Source organism: Agelaius phoeniceus, chromosome 3 (genome assembly GCF_051311805.1).
Source record: "Agelaius phoeniceus isolate bAgePho1 chromosome 3, bAgePho1.hap1, whole genome shotgun sequence".
NCBI classification, from domain to species: Eukaryota; Metazoa; Chordata; class Aves; order Passeriformes; family Icteridae; genus Agelaius; species Agelaius phoeniceus.
In genome coordinates, this window is record NC_135267.1 from 36,215,313 (window position 1) to 36,233,205 (window position 17,893).

The 17,893-nt window shown below is 42.3% G+C and overlaps 1 protein-coding gene across 1 annotated transcript in view; it reads right to left on the reverse strand.

Annotated features, from left to right (window-relative positions):
- Positions 1 to 17,548, reverse strand: part of ADAM17 (ADAM metallopeptidase domain 17) — a 34,745-nt gene extending 17,197 nt beyond the window's left edge. The window contains exons 1-5 of the mRNA XM_054629015.2: positions 17,213 to 17,548; positions 4,912 to 5,044; positions 3,352 to 3,485; positions 2,353 to 2,441; positions 181 to 349 (exon numbers count right to left, since the gene is read on the reverse strand). Of these exons, the coding sequence (XP_054484990.2) occupies positions 181 to 349; positions 2,353 to 2,441; positions 3,352 to 3,485; positions 4,912 to 5,044; positions 17,213 to 17,309 (622 nt within the window). The 5' untranslated portion in view covers positions 17,310 to 17,548. The remainder of the gene's footprint in view (positions 1 to 180; positions 350 to 2,352; positions 2,442 to 3,351; positions 3,486 to 4,911; positions 5,045 to 17,212) is intronic.
- Positions 17,549 to 17,893: the final 345 nt, after the last annotated feature.

A 17,893-nucleotide genomic window follows, 5' to 3' on the forward strand; every position in this document is an offset into this window, starting at 1 on the left:
CAGCTCAAGATGGATCCTTGAGTGACCATAGAGGCCAAACAAGTCCTGCTGAACAGTGCACAGAAATACAAAGTTGTTTAAAGAGGCATGAGGAGTGCTGCTTCCCCCTCCATGCCCACAGTGAATTGAAAGAGCTAATTTGTTTCAAAGATGTCGCTCTCCCAAGGTATGGACACTCACCTTCATTTTGTTTCCTGTCTTCCAGTCCTTTTGGCAGCAGTTCATCCTCACTCAGCTTTAAATAACCACATACTTTGGGGGACTGCAACCTTGAGAAATCTTTGATATCTTCAGATCTGTAGACCAGCAGTCTTTCATCTTCCGCATCATCTACAAATCTCCACAGTGGCTGACAGCACAAGGAGAAGTTAGAAAATACAATGAACCCAAAGTCTAGACAAGTAAAAAACTTTATGTATGCACCATTGTATCTCTACAGTTTTCTGTCTACACACACAAATGAACAAATGCACTTCACCCATAGGAACAAATCTACTGATAAAATGACATCCACAAGAAAGCCAACAGCAGTCAACTCTCTTATGCTACACGGGAATGCAAAAGTCTCAGAGCATCTTAACAAAGTAGTGGTAGCTACCTGATAAAGCCACAGGAGAGAATTTTTCTTCTCCTCAGAATCTGAGCAAGCTGAAGAGGCTTCTCAGGTTCCTCTGCTCCCCTCTGTAAGAGCATGGAGCCAGAAGGATATCTTTAACTGCTAACCTATGCACTGACCAGAAGCACAGGAAGAGACAGGTAACAGAGCGTCTTTAAGCACACAGCAGAATGTGGGCTCTTCAATGTTCAGCTACCTAAGTCACTCACAAGCATGTAAGCTTCTCCAAAACCAAAGAACACCAAGAAATCTCAAGGAAAGACACCAATTCCCATAGCAGATGCATACAAATAATCTTTTTACTTTACTGACAAATCCTATTTTTATCTGAATGTTAAATCTAAAGCAACACCTTTATGAATCTAAGGCAACACCAAATATGACACAGACAGGGTCAGTTCTTTGGCCAGAGCCAAGCAGCACAGACTGCCTGCACCTACAGCATAGTGCACCTGGCTCTGGGTCTCCTCTGGCCCTTAGGCAGGGCTCTTCCAACTTCAGCCAGCCATCATTTAGCACACTGTGCTTTCACTTCACAGCAAAAAGGTCCCAGAATGTAAAGGCTGTGCCATGTCAGCAGCCATGTCTGCAGCAGAAAACTGAAGGTTTCACACACTAAGGCAAGGTGAGAGGGCACCAGCAGTTTACACAAAGGCCCACAGCCTTTCCAAACCATACACAACTACCCTGAAAACAAAAGCAGGAAATGGCAGAGCAGCTTTGCCCATGATGCCTTTGGGGAACAGACTCAGGCCAGCTCCCTCTGCACATGGCAATCATCTCACCCAGGGCTGGTAGTGGCCAAAGCTGACCTGGGGACAGCCCCAGCAAGGCAACAGGGCAGAGGCTGCACACACTGCCTGCCCCCAGCTGCACAGACACAGCCAGCCAGGAACAGGGGGGTGGCTGCACAGAGGAACAAGCACACCCACAAACTGCTCTGGAGCACAAACACAAAAATGCTAACAGATACTGTATGTTCTCAATGTAAAACACAAGTACAGTGATTTGGGCATTTTGATCACATTTTTATACTTTAACATGACTAGATTTCTCAGGTTTACCCATAATTCTGCGTATCTTTGGGTTTGGAGACAATTACAATATCCATATAACACTCAGCCATAATTACTGTTATTCACCCATTCAAATACTGCTTGTGTCTGGGAATATACTGCACTGAATATCTCATTATGACAGTCTCTAATTATATACTTGTTGAATTTTTTTTTTAACCAAGAGTTCAAAATAACACAAGCAAGTAAAATGGTGAAAAACAAGGGAGTAGGGAAAAATTACCAATTTTCAGATAAAATATCAGCTTTTTAATGAAGCTCTAAGAATGGGAAAACTTCCAAGATGTAACAAAGCCAGTTTTAAAAAGCTTCACAGACGTTGACTCTGTTTAGACTGCCACAGTTTGTTAGAGGCCACGATCACCACTAATTTCTGACATTATCCATTTCTGTTTCTGAAATCCCTTCCTATTTAAAGTATACCTTCTCCCTGATGTACCTAAAACATGCAACTGTCAGAGAATGCCACGCACTAATAAAAATCAACACTTGCAAGCCAAACTGGTTTCTTATTTCTCTCCATCCTCACTCCAAAACAAACACTACCACCAAATCTAGTTTGAGCTACAGAAGTGTCAACATAACCAACAAGGAAGAGGAACACCCAGAGGAAAAGAAGGTGATTGTCTGGATACAGTTTTCCATCACAGCAAAGCATACCTCGATATTGTATTCTTCTCCATCAGTATTGATTCGCACCGTAAAATCTTCATCCCCAATATGTGCCACAACCTTGGAATTATGCTCTCCTTTAACACAAGCATGGAAGCATTAAATTAATTCAGCTGTTTGCATGTGCTCCTGCACATACACTGTTTGTTGGGGGTTTCTAACTGTTTCTAAACTTCATGACAAATTACCTTTCTCAGTCTCTGTACTGTTCCATTTAAAGAAAAAAATGAAATTAATCAGCACTTCCCCCAGGTCTTAATTTCCCAATGGTGACAATCAACGAGACTCAGACTTAACAGAAAATTTTGCAGAAAGTGTTCAGATGGCTGTGGGGATTAATAATGGGGGACACAATATTTCTGCCAACAAAAGCAGCGTGCATCTAACTACTATCAGACAGCAATTTCATGGCGTCAGCCTGCATTCCAGTGGAAAAGTCTCACCACATCACAAAGGCAACAAAGAAATCAAAACAACTTAGCAGAAGCATTAGTACTGCACGTAAGTGGAGCATGGCATCTTTCTTTACAGAAAAGTAATCTACAAAGAATTATCTATCTTTAAGTCTTTTAATTGAACAGTCTAGGCATTACTGCATCACTTCTACCTTGGCTTTGTGTTCTGGGGCAAGGAACATTCAAGTCCTACATTCCAGCTGGAATTAAAGCTACCATCAGCATTTAAAAAAAATAATAATTTGCAAGCTGCAGCTTAAGTAAATTATACCTTTGTGTCCTGCCAAACTCAACACAAGAGTCCTGTCTTAGGAGCTTGATGCAATACACCCCACCACCCACCAAACCTAAAAAATCCCCAAACACACCACAAAAACAAAACCAGAAAACCCAAGAGGATAAGAATTATGTTTATTTCTTCATCCTAACCACATCTGATGAAAATGAGGGAAATACACCATTTACTGTGCCCAAGAGACTCGAGCAAAGCTGTGGTTGCTCAGCACTGACCCATAGTCTACTTCATACTGACCAACGACATGTCCGGTGAAAAAGTCTCGCCATTGAACACGATACTCCTTTTCCTTGCCTTCACCATCCACAATTAATGCTTGAAATTTTTCTGAAAAGTGTTCAGCAGTTGCAGTTAAGTATAATTTAAAGTGCCTGTAAAAGAATTTACTTACATTTATTTTTAAGCAAAGTATACACATATAACAGATACATTCAATCTCCATTTACTGAGGGTCCAAAAGAAGTTAAAAAGCATTAATTCTGATAAGCAGCCTACAAAAACATATACTGTGTAATTGATAACTGTAAATATTTTAAGAGTCACAGATGTTTAATTAAAAAGTTAAAAATATAACCCCCCAAATCTAAAATAGTCAGTTTGCCCATAATGTGCCTTCTCCATTTGCAGTTAAGCAAAACCAGTTACTGGTAACTATTAAAAAAAAAAAAAAGAATCAGACCAAGAAATTTCTCCATCTATTTGAAATTAAATTATCTTGAAGTTCTTACTTTCTGACATAATACAGGCAGAAGACCATAAACAGAAATCTAAACTCCCTACATTTTTCTACATTTTTTACAATATATTGTCACAAAAACTGAAAACTATCCCAAGAAGTATCCCTTTTCTAAAAGAAGCCTCGTGGGCTCTTGGTTTATGTGGGCTTTGGGTCAAAGATTTTTGGCATGCTCCTCTGCAATTATTCTGTAATCGTCATTGGCAACCTCACCCTAAAGCCAGCGTGCATGAGGCAGTGCAAAACAGGGACAGTCAGACATCTGATCCCATTAACCTTTCATAACTGCCCCTCCAAACTCAAAAAAAAAAAAAAAAAAGCCCTTTCAAACATTTTGAGATTCAACAAATATGCATTACTTGCATGACAGCTGAAGATGACACAGGGGAAACACATGAATACACAGAGGACAAGATGTCACACAAACAAAAATGAATCTATATTTGTTAATACAAAGTGTTATTCTGACCCTGCTCCCCATTTCAGATTCAGTTTCAGCACTAAAATACCTGCAAGGCATTTTTCTGACTCTCAGAATAAAATCTCTGCAATCTTCATGCCTGCTCCCTTCTACTTCTCCTCCCCCTTTCACCTGAACTTTTATGTCCCATCTTACAACAAAAACCAAAAACCAAAACCAAACCAAACAAAAGATGAAATACAGTAAATCTATTGGGCAGCAAACCACCCACAATTCCCAAACTGAAGGCTGAGATATTCAAGAACCAGAGGACAGCCCAGAAGTACTGACAACATTGCCAGATGAGGTATAAGTGAGATTCAACCCTATCAGTGGGAGTAATCTACATGAAACTAAACCTAAAAATAAAGCAAAAGAAATCCTAAATGACTGTCACTTCAGCCATCAGAGAAATAAAACAGAACTTACTTTCCCCTTTCCTCTGAGCCTCTCTGAAATCATATAACCATGCAGATCACTAACCTAGAAGAACTGGCCAGTCATGACAGAAAACAAGACAATTTCTGGGTTTGAAACTGCACATTACTCATAGAAACTGAGGGAAAATATTATGCTATTTCATCATTAATGATTTAATTACCTTTGCAGGGCTGAAAAACTTAAGAGCCTCTCTACATGTGTCTCAGGCTGAAGGTCCCTCTTCTTCAGTGAGTGCTGCTGGATGCTAGACAGGGAGAGGATGTCGTAGTCTGAAAGCATGGACTCAACTGTGTCTGAAAGACCAACAAGGAAAGCTTTAGTTTCAAAAGACTTTCTTTCCAAATGCACACATAAAAAAAAGAGCAAACCAGAGACTCCCATTTTAACAGTGAGACCACAGTTTGCTCTAATTTTAGGATAACTACTGTACGTTTCTGTAATGGCCTATTTTGTGTACACAAGTAGAAATCATAGAGTGAGACAAGACAATCTGAGAGTGACAGAGTTTGCTTCACTTTTTCTACAACTTCTGAGCAACCAACTCATCATTTTTATTGCCACAGCAATGCAGAACTAAACCCTCCCTGGCTGCCCCCAGAAACTACATGGGGAGAATGTCCCCATTTCTCTGGGGTGAATTTCTCTGCTGGTCCCCACATGAGTCTGAGGAAGAAATAGTTTAACCTAGGAGACTTAAACCAAGTTAATTGCAGACTGGACTGTATTGGGCCTCTCTGGCCAACAGTAGCCAGAAAACATATCTGGATAGCACAATCAATCAGAACTAACAAGACTACTCAGGTGAGATACCCTGGTTTCCCAATACCTTACCATCATGCAAAACTCCTTTTCCTACTCAGAACACAAAAACTTGTTCAGAGAAAGGAGACCAAGTGCCTGAATACCTATGGGAGCAGTACACAAATTACAAATTCAGGTCGATATTCTGCAGATGTTTTCACCATTAACAAGTGCAGGATAGCTGCAAACAGTTCTTGGCTCTTGCTGATAAAGCCTCCTGCTACTTTGTAAAGCATTCCTTCATCCAAACATCCATCCACATTCTTGCTTCTCTGGAGCACCCACCACCCAGAGAGACACCCAACAACCACCCTGGCTTCCACTAGCACTGAGAGATTCAGTTGCTATTTAAAGCCTTAACCACAGGTTCTTTTTCCCACATGGCCATTTTCCTTCTCAGCCAGAGGTGTTCACTCTTCACTGCACTAAATGAGGATTCAGATGTGCTTTCCAAGAGACCGAAGTGCTCACCCAGACATTCTTTTTTTTTAAAAAATTCCTGTTTCCTTCCCCTCCATTTCCAACTATGCTTCTAAACCAGACCTGATAGCTACCAAAGAAGTTTTCTGTTAAGGAAGATGGCATTCCTTCAGAGTCCCTAGCTAGTGGGGTCACTAGCTTGCCCCACTCAGCAAAGGCACCTCATGTGTTTTATTGGCCTTTAAAGTAAGCAGCACCACTAATAAGCTGTTTTACCAGCTGTTGTGCAACAAACCAAGATTGCCAACTTGAAATCTAGATGCTCATAGCTCTTGAAATAATATGGGTTTTTTAAACCTGTCACTCAGTACCATAATTTATCCCCAAATCCATGCCTCCAAAGCACAGGAAAGCTTTAAGAACGCATGCACTGATGAGGGCAAGGGAAGCACCTTGCTTTTCCTTTTGCAAGGGGGTGGGGGTGGGTGGGTGGGGAGAATTAACCAGCACTGTACAGCCACAGGTGTGCTTGTGTACACTGAAGTGAGGAAGGCACAGAAGCAAAGATGACCCTCACAGCCCTCCTGGCCCTGCACCAGACCCACTCACAGAGCAAGGCACAGGCGACACGGCTCCTTTCTTGGGCAGCAGACGCCACTGAGCAGCAGTTCCCAGGCTTCTCCCTCCCCGGGCCTTGAGCAACACAGGAAGGGCAGCGCAGTTGCAATTTCCTGATTTCTGTTTACAACCCTCCGGTCGAGAGCACCTGCACATGATTACCATGTGTTTCGGGTTATATGCAAAGACAAGTTTCTATCACCGTGTTTTCTGTCGTTGGGATTTTCCCCACACGTGCCCCACTGCTGCATGTCAGGCAGGGCCTTCATTTTCAGTTGCCAAACGCTGCAGAGCTGGTTCACTAGAGCCATGCAGTGAGTAAATGCCTAACTTCCCCCTCCAAACAGCTCTTTTTTTGTTAAAAAATCTGTTCTAATTAATTGCTTTTTATCTGGCGTCTGCCCTCATCCAGAACCACCTAGGAAGGGGTAGGAACAGGCAAGGAAATCAGTTCTGGGAAAAAAAACTCATTAAACTGCTTAGTTCTGAATTCTTTTAATCAAACTCGAGATTCTGTCACTACACTCAGGCTAGAGCTGACCCCTCAATTAAAGTGAATGTTGATACACGGGATATCCAACATTGGTCTATGATACAGACCAAGTGTGTGGGACATGGGGCATGAAACAAGAGGCGTGGTACCACTGCCGTGCTGTTCAGGGACTTGCCAAGCACAAGCTCTGCCCGAGAGGCACAACCCCAGCTACAAAACATTACTGTCCTTTTCCACCTCTGCCTTTGAAGTACAGACCAGAACCAAGAGAAAGCCATGCCAAAAAGCAAGACGCAGCTGCCACTATGGCCAGACAAAATGTCTCAGTTTCATGGCAAGAGAACTGAGAGGTCTGCTAAAAAAAAAATCAGGCTTTTTTATTTGGTAGGCAAGTCCTACTCCACCTTAATATACAGACACCCTTTTGGAAATGTCTCACAGAGACACAGGAAGGGTAGTAAGAACAAGACCTAAGAAGTTCATGAAGATGAGTAAGATGATTCTATTGAAGTAACAAATGAAACACACGGCACTCCCAGTTCCTGTAACCCTGAAACAAGAGTGCACTTGTTCATATTTCCTCTTATCCTTCCTAAATTTGTTTGCTTTTAATTTTACTTACAACATAAGTAGAGGCTTAAGATACACTGCTCCCAGACATAATCTGTTAACTAATTATGGTATCAGACAGATGTGGAACAAATATATTGGTAATACACTCAAAACAAAGTTTTCCTGTAAAATGTTCATATTGCGAAATGAATCCATGTTCATGGCTTATTGAAAATAAAAGATGAAGTGTCATTATTGTAAAGAAAACACAGAACTGTACAGAATCCAGCTGTACAGCAGACTGTGGATGGGAGCCATAGAAAGCATATACTTGACTTTTTATTCAAGTTTAAAAATCTTTCTGGTATTCATTCCCCATTATCTTCATTATGGTCCAAGAGTCATTTCCCATGGGCTTCAACAGATCTGAGCTTAGGTTTCCCAAACCATTTTTTTGCGGTTCGTTCCCTTCCACACCCTCCTAGATTTCTGCATTCCTGTCATTTTAGGGAACCTCTTAATTGCATCCTGATATGGCAAGTATTTATTTATTGCCACCAGCTTTCACCTCATGGTACCTTCCTTCCCGGAGACAAACCTCCTAAGAACATACAGAAATTGGGTTTGTAAGACAGACAGGGAAGGAACATCAGTGACAAAGACAATATCCTAAAGTTCTCAAGAAGAAATCCGCAGCAGTGATCCACCTCTGCTCCCAGCTTTGACTTCACCAACTCTTGCCTCTTTTTTTTCACCTTGTTTCAGGGCTAAAAGCCTCCTGGCACTAGACTTCCAGACTTAACACAGAAAGTAGCTTTTAATAAACTCTGCTCTAGCACCGAAGAGCTCAAGAATGCACGAGAGAACAGCTTAACTCCCTGAGTTGGAGGCCACTGCATGTATTTCGAAAGAAGAAGTTTCTCTTTCAGTGCTCAGCTAGCAATTCAAATACCAATGTCAGCCTTCTCCAACCAGCTTGGCTTTCATAAGTACAATAGTAAATTCCCATGATCTCATGCCCCATCTATTGTCCGGAACCCAACAAGTAAATGTGGCAAGTCAGCCATTTCATAAGCATTCTTTTGCACTGCATCATTTCTGGAAAGGTTACGCTTATCTGGAAGTGTGAAGTTTTAACTCAGAAGATATAATTAATATTTTTTAGAACTCTCTTCAAAATTATCCCATGACAGAAAGTGTTCCTACCTAAAACTCAAGATCAAAAATTTAAAAAAAAAATTACTTTTGGGATTTAAAAAAGACCACTAGATAATCAGTGGGCCTTGCAGGAATAATTGCAGTTATTTCTCCAATCATTCCAAGAGAATAAAAGCAGAAATAATTTTTCAGTCAAAGGCACTGGAACGGGATGACAAGCCTACACGAGCAGTCCTACAACAGGCACTGCAAACACATTCAGGAAGGATTTTGCAGTGGAACTGTTAAATCAGTGTCATCTCCAAGACTGAAGAAGGGGCTCCAGGCTGTATTTCATGTCGTACTCATTGACTACATCTGGGTTCTGATCTCAAGCTGATTTCCAATCAACCTATCAAAAGCTTATGAGCAGTTGACTAGTAACAATTTTTCTGATTCAGCTGAGGAGTGACTGAATAGAAGGACTCCATATTCTTAATTGTTACTATTTAGTTTTGTATGCTCTTCTTGTACATTAAAATATATTAATTGAAGAAACCAAACACAATAATTGGAAATAGAATTCAGAGTCTCAGAATTTAGACGAGGAAACACAGACTGGTTGAAGCACAAGAGCTAAAGCAGGTGTCCATCACCCTAGATAAAACAGCTGCCCCTGTGTTTGCAGTAAGAGCCACTCACTGGCTGCAACACAGCTGGATCCTTTGGCTGCAGCACCATTCCAGGGAATGCTAATGGAGAAGGCAAATATATTCACATTTCAGCTGGGCACACAAACGGTCTGTGCCAGGCAGGAGGTGATGCAGTCCTGCATAAATGTTTGTGGGTACCCTCTCTGAACAGCTTATGCTGCTTTTAGGAGACTGTTGACAAAGAGGACACATTGAGAAGGTTCATCGTGGGAAAGCTGTTCTGTAACAACTCCTTGCACGTGCTGTTACATCTTTTTCCAGCACATCTGGTACAGAGACATTGCCAGAGACACAATACAAAGTGAACTGAAACACTTACCCCACACAAAACAGCCCATGCTTTCAACAGTTTAGATAAATCATGTTTACTTGTTTCCACTGAAGAGTGGTTGCTGTTTTGCTCATCAAGAACATGTAAACAGAAGAACTTGTACCAGAAACCAGTTCAAAGCAAGAACCAAATACATGACAGCCTTCTAATAAACCATAACAAGATAAAAGTTTACACTCTGAGCACATTTCTGGACAAACCTGTTAGTAAGAATGGTCAGCCACATCAGCACTGCTGAATGTTTTAGAAGGCATGTTTTTAACTCGATCCCAGCTGCACCAAACTAGTCAAACCACGTGAGAAAACAAGGTGCCTGCACTCACTCACTCACTCAGCAGCAGAGGAAGCCTCCGGGTAGGGTTAATCAGCCCTCACGCTGGGAGGGCAGGGATGCTGCTGCTTTACTGTCCACCTCTCCACAGAGCACTTCTCCTGCAGCTACACTGGGCAACTACTCCCTCCTTATCACACATTCAGACATGCCAGTGATGGGTATCATGGAAAAGCTAACAGCTTGCTAAATACCCTTTAGCTCATCTCAGGAAAAACTTGTTCATGTAGCAGCACCTTTATACTACTCCAACGTTTTTCCCCACAGTAAAATAAACATCTGTTTCTAGGCAGTGGGAATATTTCCTTAAGGGTGCAAATTCTGTTTAGCAGAAGCTGTATAGATAATTAAGCTGCTGTTTCTGGTGGTTTTGAATACAGCTGAATACCCACAATGGCTCCCACACATTACCTCACACACTTCCAACCTTGCAAATTATCTCCTTCACTAATCACATCTTAAATAAGGACCAGTGAGGAACAAAACTTACACTGTTGGATCTACTTGATTTAATAACAGTTTGTCCTGTTAATGACAATAGACCACTTTCCAAAGGGAAAAAAAAGCAATATACTGCCAAACATTGACATTATAAAAAATAAGGAAGTCTACTGAATGAACATCCTCATAATTAAAATGAAGCAAGGGGAATACAGCCATCCCATCTTACAAGAGAACAGCATCATATGACTTGATGCTCAAAAACCCCCAGCACAACCCACCCCTAAATCACATGCTTTCATACATCCTGCAGAGAGGAACTGCCCAGTCACCAGGATGCAGTGTTCTCTGGAAACAGACCATTTGTCTGGCTATCAAAAAACTACAAGCCTCACTACTGTACAAAGATACCACACCACAAAATCCTGCTGGGTCACAAAATAAAATCAAGTGGAGCTGATTCTAGGTAGACACTAATTACTGTCTAGACTACACTTGTGAGACCAACCCCTTCACTTCTGACTGCATTTCTTTTCCTTGTGGACACAACTATGGACTCATTCACACATGAACTTCCAAAATTTGAGGCACCTCACAGGTACCGAGGGGCAGAATTTTACTATTTCAGTGAAAACCTGAAAATGTGAGAAAGGAAACCAAGGGATATCATGTTCTTGTTCAACACCTCAGCAACTATAGATCAGCATCTACTGGCAGCTGTAGGTGCCTCCGTTCATAACAGAGTCCTCTTGCCTTCCCACTTCCCAGTCCACTTGCCTACAAAGGTTAAAAATGCAAATATCAAGGAGGGAAAAAAGTACAAATAATGTACATTAGGGCAGCACAGGAAGACAGGGATGGATATTGTGAAGAGATGCAGGCCACAAGTGACAAAGATGGGCAGTACTACCACATGTATCTATAAGAATGAAAGACATCAGGAAATCCATTAGAACCATTGAGAGGGTCGCTGGACATCCCCAAAACAGGCAAGCTCATGTGCTGCACACGAAGATCACAGAAAAGGACAACAGGATAAACTGCTCTTTGTTAAAGAAACCTAGCTCTTGGGTTCACAGCAAAACACATGCCATCATCAGTCTGGCAAACAGGTAAACTCAGACTCCTACAGTCTGAGTGGGGGATCAACCTGTTCATAACAGAAACTAAATATAAACTTCTATCCCAAAGACAAATCTTTGCTGACTACTAAACACACAATTACATCTGAATGTAAAGTCATAGTGCCAGTGTTAGAGTATGGCTGGCTGTGCTTCCTCACTTGGCCCTTCCAGCCACAGAGCAGAAATCCATGCTGGGGCTTCTGCACATGCACACAAAAAATCCAGAGTGGCAGAAGCATGAAACTGAGATGAGTCACTGCTGCTATCAGCAATCTACAGCAGCAGGGAAGCTGTCAGTTTTTACTGGGGAGAAAATTAAAACACCCCAAATCTTGAAAGCAAACAAGAATTTTACTTTTTGTCTGCTTAAAGGTCAGAACAAATTGGCACTACTGAAAATCAAACCCATGCTGAGCACTGTGTTAGGCTTCCACTATCAAAATTCTTACAACAGTTAAAGGTAATTCATATTAATTAGAATTTAATGTAGCATGGACATTATTCTTTTCGTTGACCTTGAGTACTTTTTGCAGAAATTACACTTCAATCACTTTTTTCAGCTGGAAATGGAAACATTGACCTATTCATATGAACAAATGAAAACAAACCCGAGAAAAGTACTTGAAAACCTTGATATTAAGTAACTTCATGGAAAAGATTGCTAATCCACAACACAAAAATAATAGTGGTAATTTGCATTCAATGGGGCCATATCTACACCAAGCATTTGCTGTTTATACAGAGACACACACTGCATCAATTCCTGCAATGATTTTGAAATAATCCTGCCACATCCTGGGCAGGGACCACATGCTGTGAGATTGTGTGTCCTTGAATTCTCCACCATGTGATGTGATTCCTTGAATTCTCCACCATGGTGAGAAACACACTCAACCTTCAGCTTTTGGGGACAAACTGCAAAACCAGCTCCATCTAAAACAGTCATCTTGCTTCAAAGGATGTCCAATGGGGTAAGAAACTGTAACAAAAAAGGCAGATCATGGTAGAGAAATTAATCATTTGACTCTCACCTAGGTCTTGCCTTAGTCTCCAACAGAAGCTTCAGTCCAGCAGGATAAAATTTAACCTTGCATTACGATTTTTGTCACTAGTTATCTCACTGCACATTCTTGACCCTGAGCTAAACTTCCAATCCCTAAATTCTCTGGCAGCAAGTTACATTCCTGGCCTTTGGACTTCCTGCATTTTGTCACACCAAGTGTGAAGAATTCAAAACTGACTGTAAATCAATTTATTTCTGCCCTCTGTATCACTTAGCTCCCCTGGTTTATTCATCAACACCACCACCATTTGTTTTTTTCACTCAACAAATCTAAATCCGAGTCTTCTGATGTGCATCAGGTAGGTTTGCACTGAACCATTTGTACCAGGGCATTTCTCCAGCTCATGCAGCTGTTCCAAGTTCTGCGTGGTATGTCTGCAGCGTGGAGGAAAAAATGGTGAAAATCAGGGTACCTGCCTCAGATTTTATTAGTGCAATTTGGCAGATAGAAAAAGAACCCCAGTGAGTGATTTAAAGAATATCATCAGCCCAGCAAAGGAAGAAATATCTTATTTTAGTTCCCTGCCCAGCTTATGACAAAAAGTTCTCACTCAAAAAGGGCAACAGTTGAGTAAAACACATTTTACATCCAGAGTCTGTTGGGGGTAACCTGCACACATGCTGCTTAGTGGCAGCACACAACTTGTACCACTGTACTGTAATACAGATTCAGGCAGTTCTTTAGGTATATTCAGTACCTATTCACCTATTCAGCACCCAAGCTGGACATTTGCACTGTTACTCTTTTCAAGTACATTAATGGTACTCTGTTACCATTCAGATATGTCTGAACTCCAAGACAAGCAGCATAATATTTTATAGGTATAAAAGGTTATCTTCAGAGATAAATTACAACAAAGAGAAAAATCTTGAAAGAGTTGCCATTAATTTTTCTGGGGCCAAACTATAGTATCAGTCACTGTATTGAGTACTGGAGTCCCACTTCTCTAGAAACTGATCCCTGATGTCAACATTACTAAAAAGAGAACACCTTGAAGACAAACTGAGGTGGATACCATTCTGCCTTCATCCCTCACCCGGAACACAACCCCTTCCACCCCCCAAAAACAATGGGGCAGGTTCTTGGACAGTCACACTGTGAGCTGCTTCACAATAATGGAATTCACAGAGAGAAACTATACCCTTTACTGAAAATAAACCCAAACCAAGCAAACAAAGACCCTAAACCACTAAAAAAAAAAAAAAAAAAAAAAAAAAAAAAAAAAAAAAAAAGCAAGGAAAAAGCAAACAAAAAAAGAGATTAGTTTCCAGACAGCTCACATTCCATGAATGTGCTCACAGGAATGGGGAAGGGATTGGAAAGCTGAGGTCAGGTTGTGGCAGTCCCATTTTAGATCAATTTAGACTCCTGGAGCACCACACCCTAAGATTACTTCAGCCAAAAAAAGCTGGAAAATGACCCACATCATTTTATCACTTATTCTATTCTTTGTCAAATTCTTTTTTTCGCTGTATAATTTTTTTCCTCCTTGAAAAACTGAACTCAGAGTAATAAGCAAGAAGTTCTCAACAGAAATCACAAAATGTTAATTCATGAAACTTCCTTACAGATACTGCTCATCAGAAATCTGATTTCAGTTCCCAAAAATTAAGCTATGGAAAAACAAAGCTTTCAAAATAATAATATTGAAATTATTAGAAGGAAAAGATGATATTTAGAAAACCAAGCTGTAAGATGAGGACAACAGAACTCCAACAAAAGATGAACGTAAAACCACAATAATAGGCAAAGGTATTTTTAAAAACAGCTTGTAAAAGGCAGAAAGCTAATACTTGAAATATTTATTATTTTATGAGAAGAAACCACACAGCTAAATAACCAAAAGGGCTTGTAAAACAAGTAAGCTGCAAATACAGCCCCAAGAATGGATGCTAAAGGCCAGTACCAATAACTGACCTTAGTATTCACTGCAGAGGAGATTAAAAAGTTCCCCAAAAGGACCTTTTTGTCATGATAGGATATATGTAAAGACCTGTGTTTGAGACTCAGGAAAAGAGGCTTTACAAGAAGTCAAGAAAATGACCAATAAATCAACAGGATATGAATGCATTACCCCAAGAGTTACAAAGCACTGCAAAAATAGAACTGGTCAACTCCTAACTGTGCTATGGGACTAAAGAGCCACTGGTGTGGTGCAGGGGGTCTGAAGAGACCAATTTCCACTCCAGGTACCATCCAAAGGCCTAATCAACAAATACATTCAGTTTCCCGACGTGGTAACAACAGGTAACAATAACAAGGACGTGCAAGTTACTAGGCCTGGGGCTAAATAAGGTACGGGGAAAGCAGTGCCTCCTATACATATATATGGATCTGGCAGTAGTGTGTGGATAAAAGTAACAGCTAATGTAGCACACATGGATTTTTCAAGTTCCCTCACAAAAAACTTTTGTATATTTAGTTTACTGGACAACAAAACAAAACGTGATGAAATTCAAGGTGTGAATGTGTGAAATAACACGTGAGGAAAAGAATTCCTCACTGTTTTTACACAACGAAGTTTATCAGTACAATTACTACCACTCAAAGCAAAACAAAAAAAAAACCAGAAAAAACCCAAAAGAAAACAAAAACAAACAAACCAACCCCCATACAAAAACCCCCAAACAAACAAAAAAAAAAAAAACAAAGAAAAGAGAGCTTGATGTGACTATTAAAGACCAAAAACTACCCAGAAAGGAAACAAAACCAAAACCATTCATAATTATAAATGTATGCTGCCTTTGTATTACAAATGGTGTCCTGCAGCCCTGACCATACATCTCAAATAAATAAAAATCCAACACAAAATATATAGAAAAAAGTAACCAATAAAGCCATGATTCTTTCCTCATATTAAGAATTATTATATAGACTAATATTTTATCATTTAAACAACAAACAGTAGTACAAATGAGACAAATTGCATAGGTATGTAAGTCACTACAGGTGTGAAGAAAATTAATAATTCTTCCAACATTGAGAAACAGAAGAAATAAAGTTTTCCTCCATGCAGTATTTCATAAAATTGAAGAGCTCATAGTCCAGGCACAGTGGTATGTGGGCCAAGAAGATAAAAGCCATCAGATAAAGACTGCACAAACTGATAGCAGACAGGTCCTTTAGAAGGCATGAAGATCTGACAGCCCAAGATGCAACAGCTGCTCAGGACCTCCCTGATGGTGAAAGGACACACTGTGTTTGTTTTATTTCTATTACACTTCCTGGAGCATCCCCCACTGAGCCTTTCCAGGTTCCTACAGCCACAAACTGCTGAGGTGTGCACAAAACCACAAATCCATCCACCTCAGGTGCAGGAGAGGAGGGCAGAGGTGCAGACACCTGTCAGGAAATGCGCTGAGAGATCTAAGCCAAGAAAGGAGACTTGGAGCAGTCCCTGCTGGCCTCAGGGACTGGAGACAGGACAGCTATCTCTGTGGGAATGTACAGCTGATTAAACACTGCAACAGTGCTCCGAGACTGTCTTTAGACAGTTCAGTTGTTCCTTTGAATGTCAGCATCACGCCATGTGAATCCCACCCTACATAGCAATGGGCTCAAGGAAAGCAACAGAACTTATCACAAAATCATTTTTGTACCTTTGATTTTCAAAACAGGGGTTTTTCATGTGGGGGCCAGACAAAGCTTTTAAAGGAAACAAGAATTTTGCTGCTCAGAAACTATCATACAGAGAAGAGGAAAATGGAGCAAAGACAAGGATCCAAGAAGTATGTAAGACATGGGTCTTGAGGGCAAGACATGGCCACTGCCTCATGCAAGAGTCCGTCTGCCATTGCAGTGATAAGCTTTTGCTTATCAAACAAAAGTCTACAACTTCTTCAGTGCAAAGCAGAAGCTTAGATGCAAAACTGTTTATAGAAGTTAAATAAAGCAGCGGTTCTACTCCGTGTCAAGCTTTTCTAGAGGTCACTTTCAGCTCCAATAACTCTCTGGTGACTCTCCAAACAGAACTACGAAGGGATGCCATTTATATGGTTTTGCCCAGTGAAGCTGTGCAGCCTCCCTCCCTGGAGATATTCCAGAACCGCCTGGGTGCAATCCTGCGGAATGTGATCCAGGATGACCCTGCAGGAGCATGGACACCGGACCAGATGACCCACCGCGGTGCCGTCCTACCCGACCTATTCTGGGATTAGCCCGCCTTAACAGAACACAAACTCCTGGGAGGAAAACTCTTCAGCAGACCTCGCGTGTGAACAATGGTGTATCCCTGCAGGGAGCAGTAGCCCCAAACGCTGCCCATCAGCGATGCCCTCAGCACAAGGGCTGCCCTGCCCTGCCCCGCCCCACACAGCACCCATCGCCAACCCCCGGCAGAGACAGGGGTGCCGCGCCTGCCTCCCCCCCACTGTCGCAGTGGTCTCTCCCTCCTCCTCCTCCCCTCCGGGGTTGCCGTGGTCGCGCCCTGTCCTCACCGTAGCGCTGCGGGCGCTGTGGGTGCCCAAGCGCCTCCAGCCCGCCCGGCCCCCACAGCAGCACCAGGGCCGGGACCAGCCACAGTCGAAGCCTCATGGTCCGGGCGCGGCCTCCTCCGGCACTGCGCGCCCGCTCGTTCGCATCCGCTCGGAGCAGCTTCGCCCTCCGCCCGCCGTGCTGGGCCCGCCACCCTCCTGGGCCCGCACCCGGAAGCGCGGCAGCTGCGCGCGGGGCATTGTGGGGCGGGCGGGGACGCCATCTTGGGGGGGCGGTGCGGGGGGACGCGCCCGCTCGGCTGTGAGGGCGGGAGGCGGCGGGCGCTGCCCTCACGGAGGCTCGGCGTGGGGCAGCGAGTGAGGGACCGCAGCGGGGCGTCTGGCCCAGCCTCCCCCCTCCTGCAGGGTTATCCTAGACCACGTGGTACAGGATTGCATCCAGACCGTTCTTGAGTATACTCAGGGAGGGAAACGACACAGCCTCTGGGCAATCTGTTCCAATGCTTGGTCACACGCACTGTAAAGTTCTTCCTCATGTTCAGGTAGAACTTCCTGAGTATCCACTTCTGCCTGTTGTATCTTGTCCTATTGCTTGGCACCACCAAGAGGAGGCTGGCTCAATTCTCTTGACACCCTCCCTTGAGATACTGAAATACATTGATGAGGTCCCCTCTCAGTCATCTC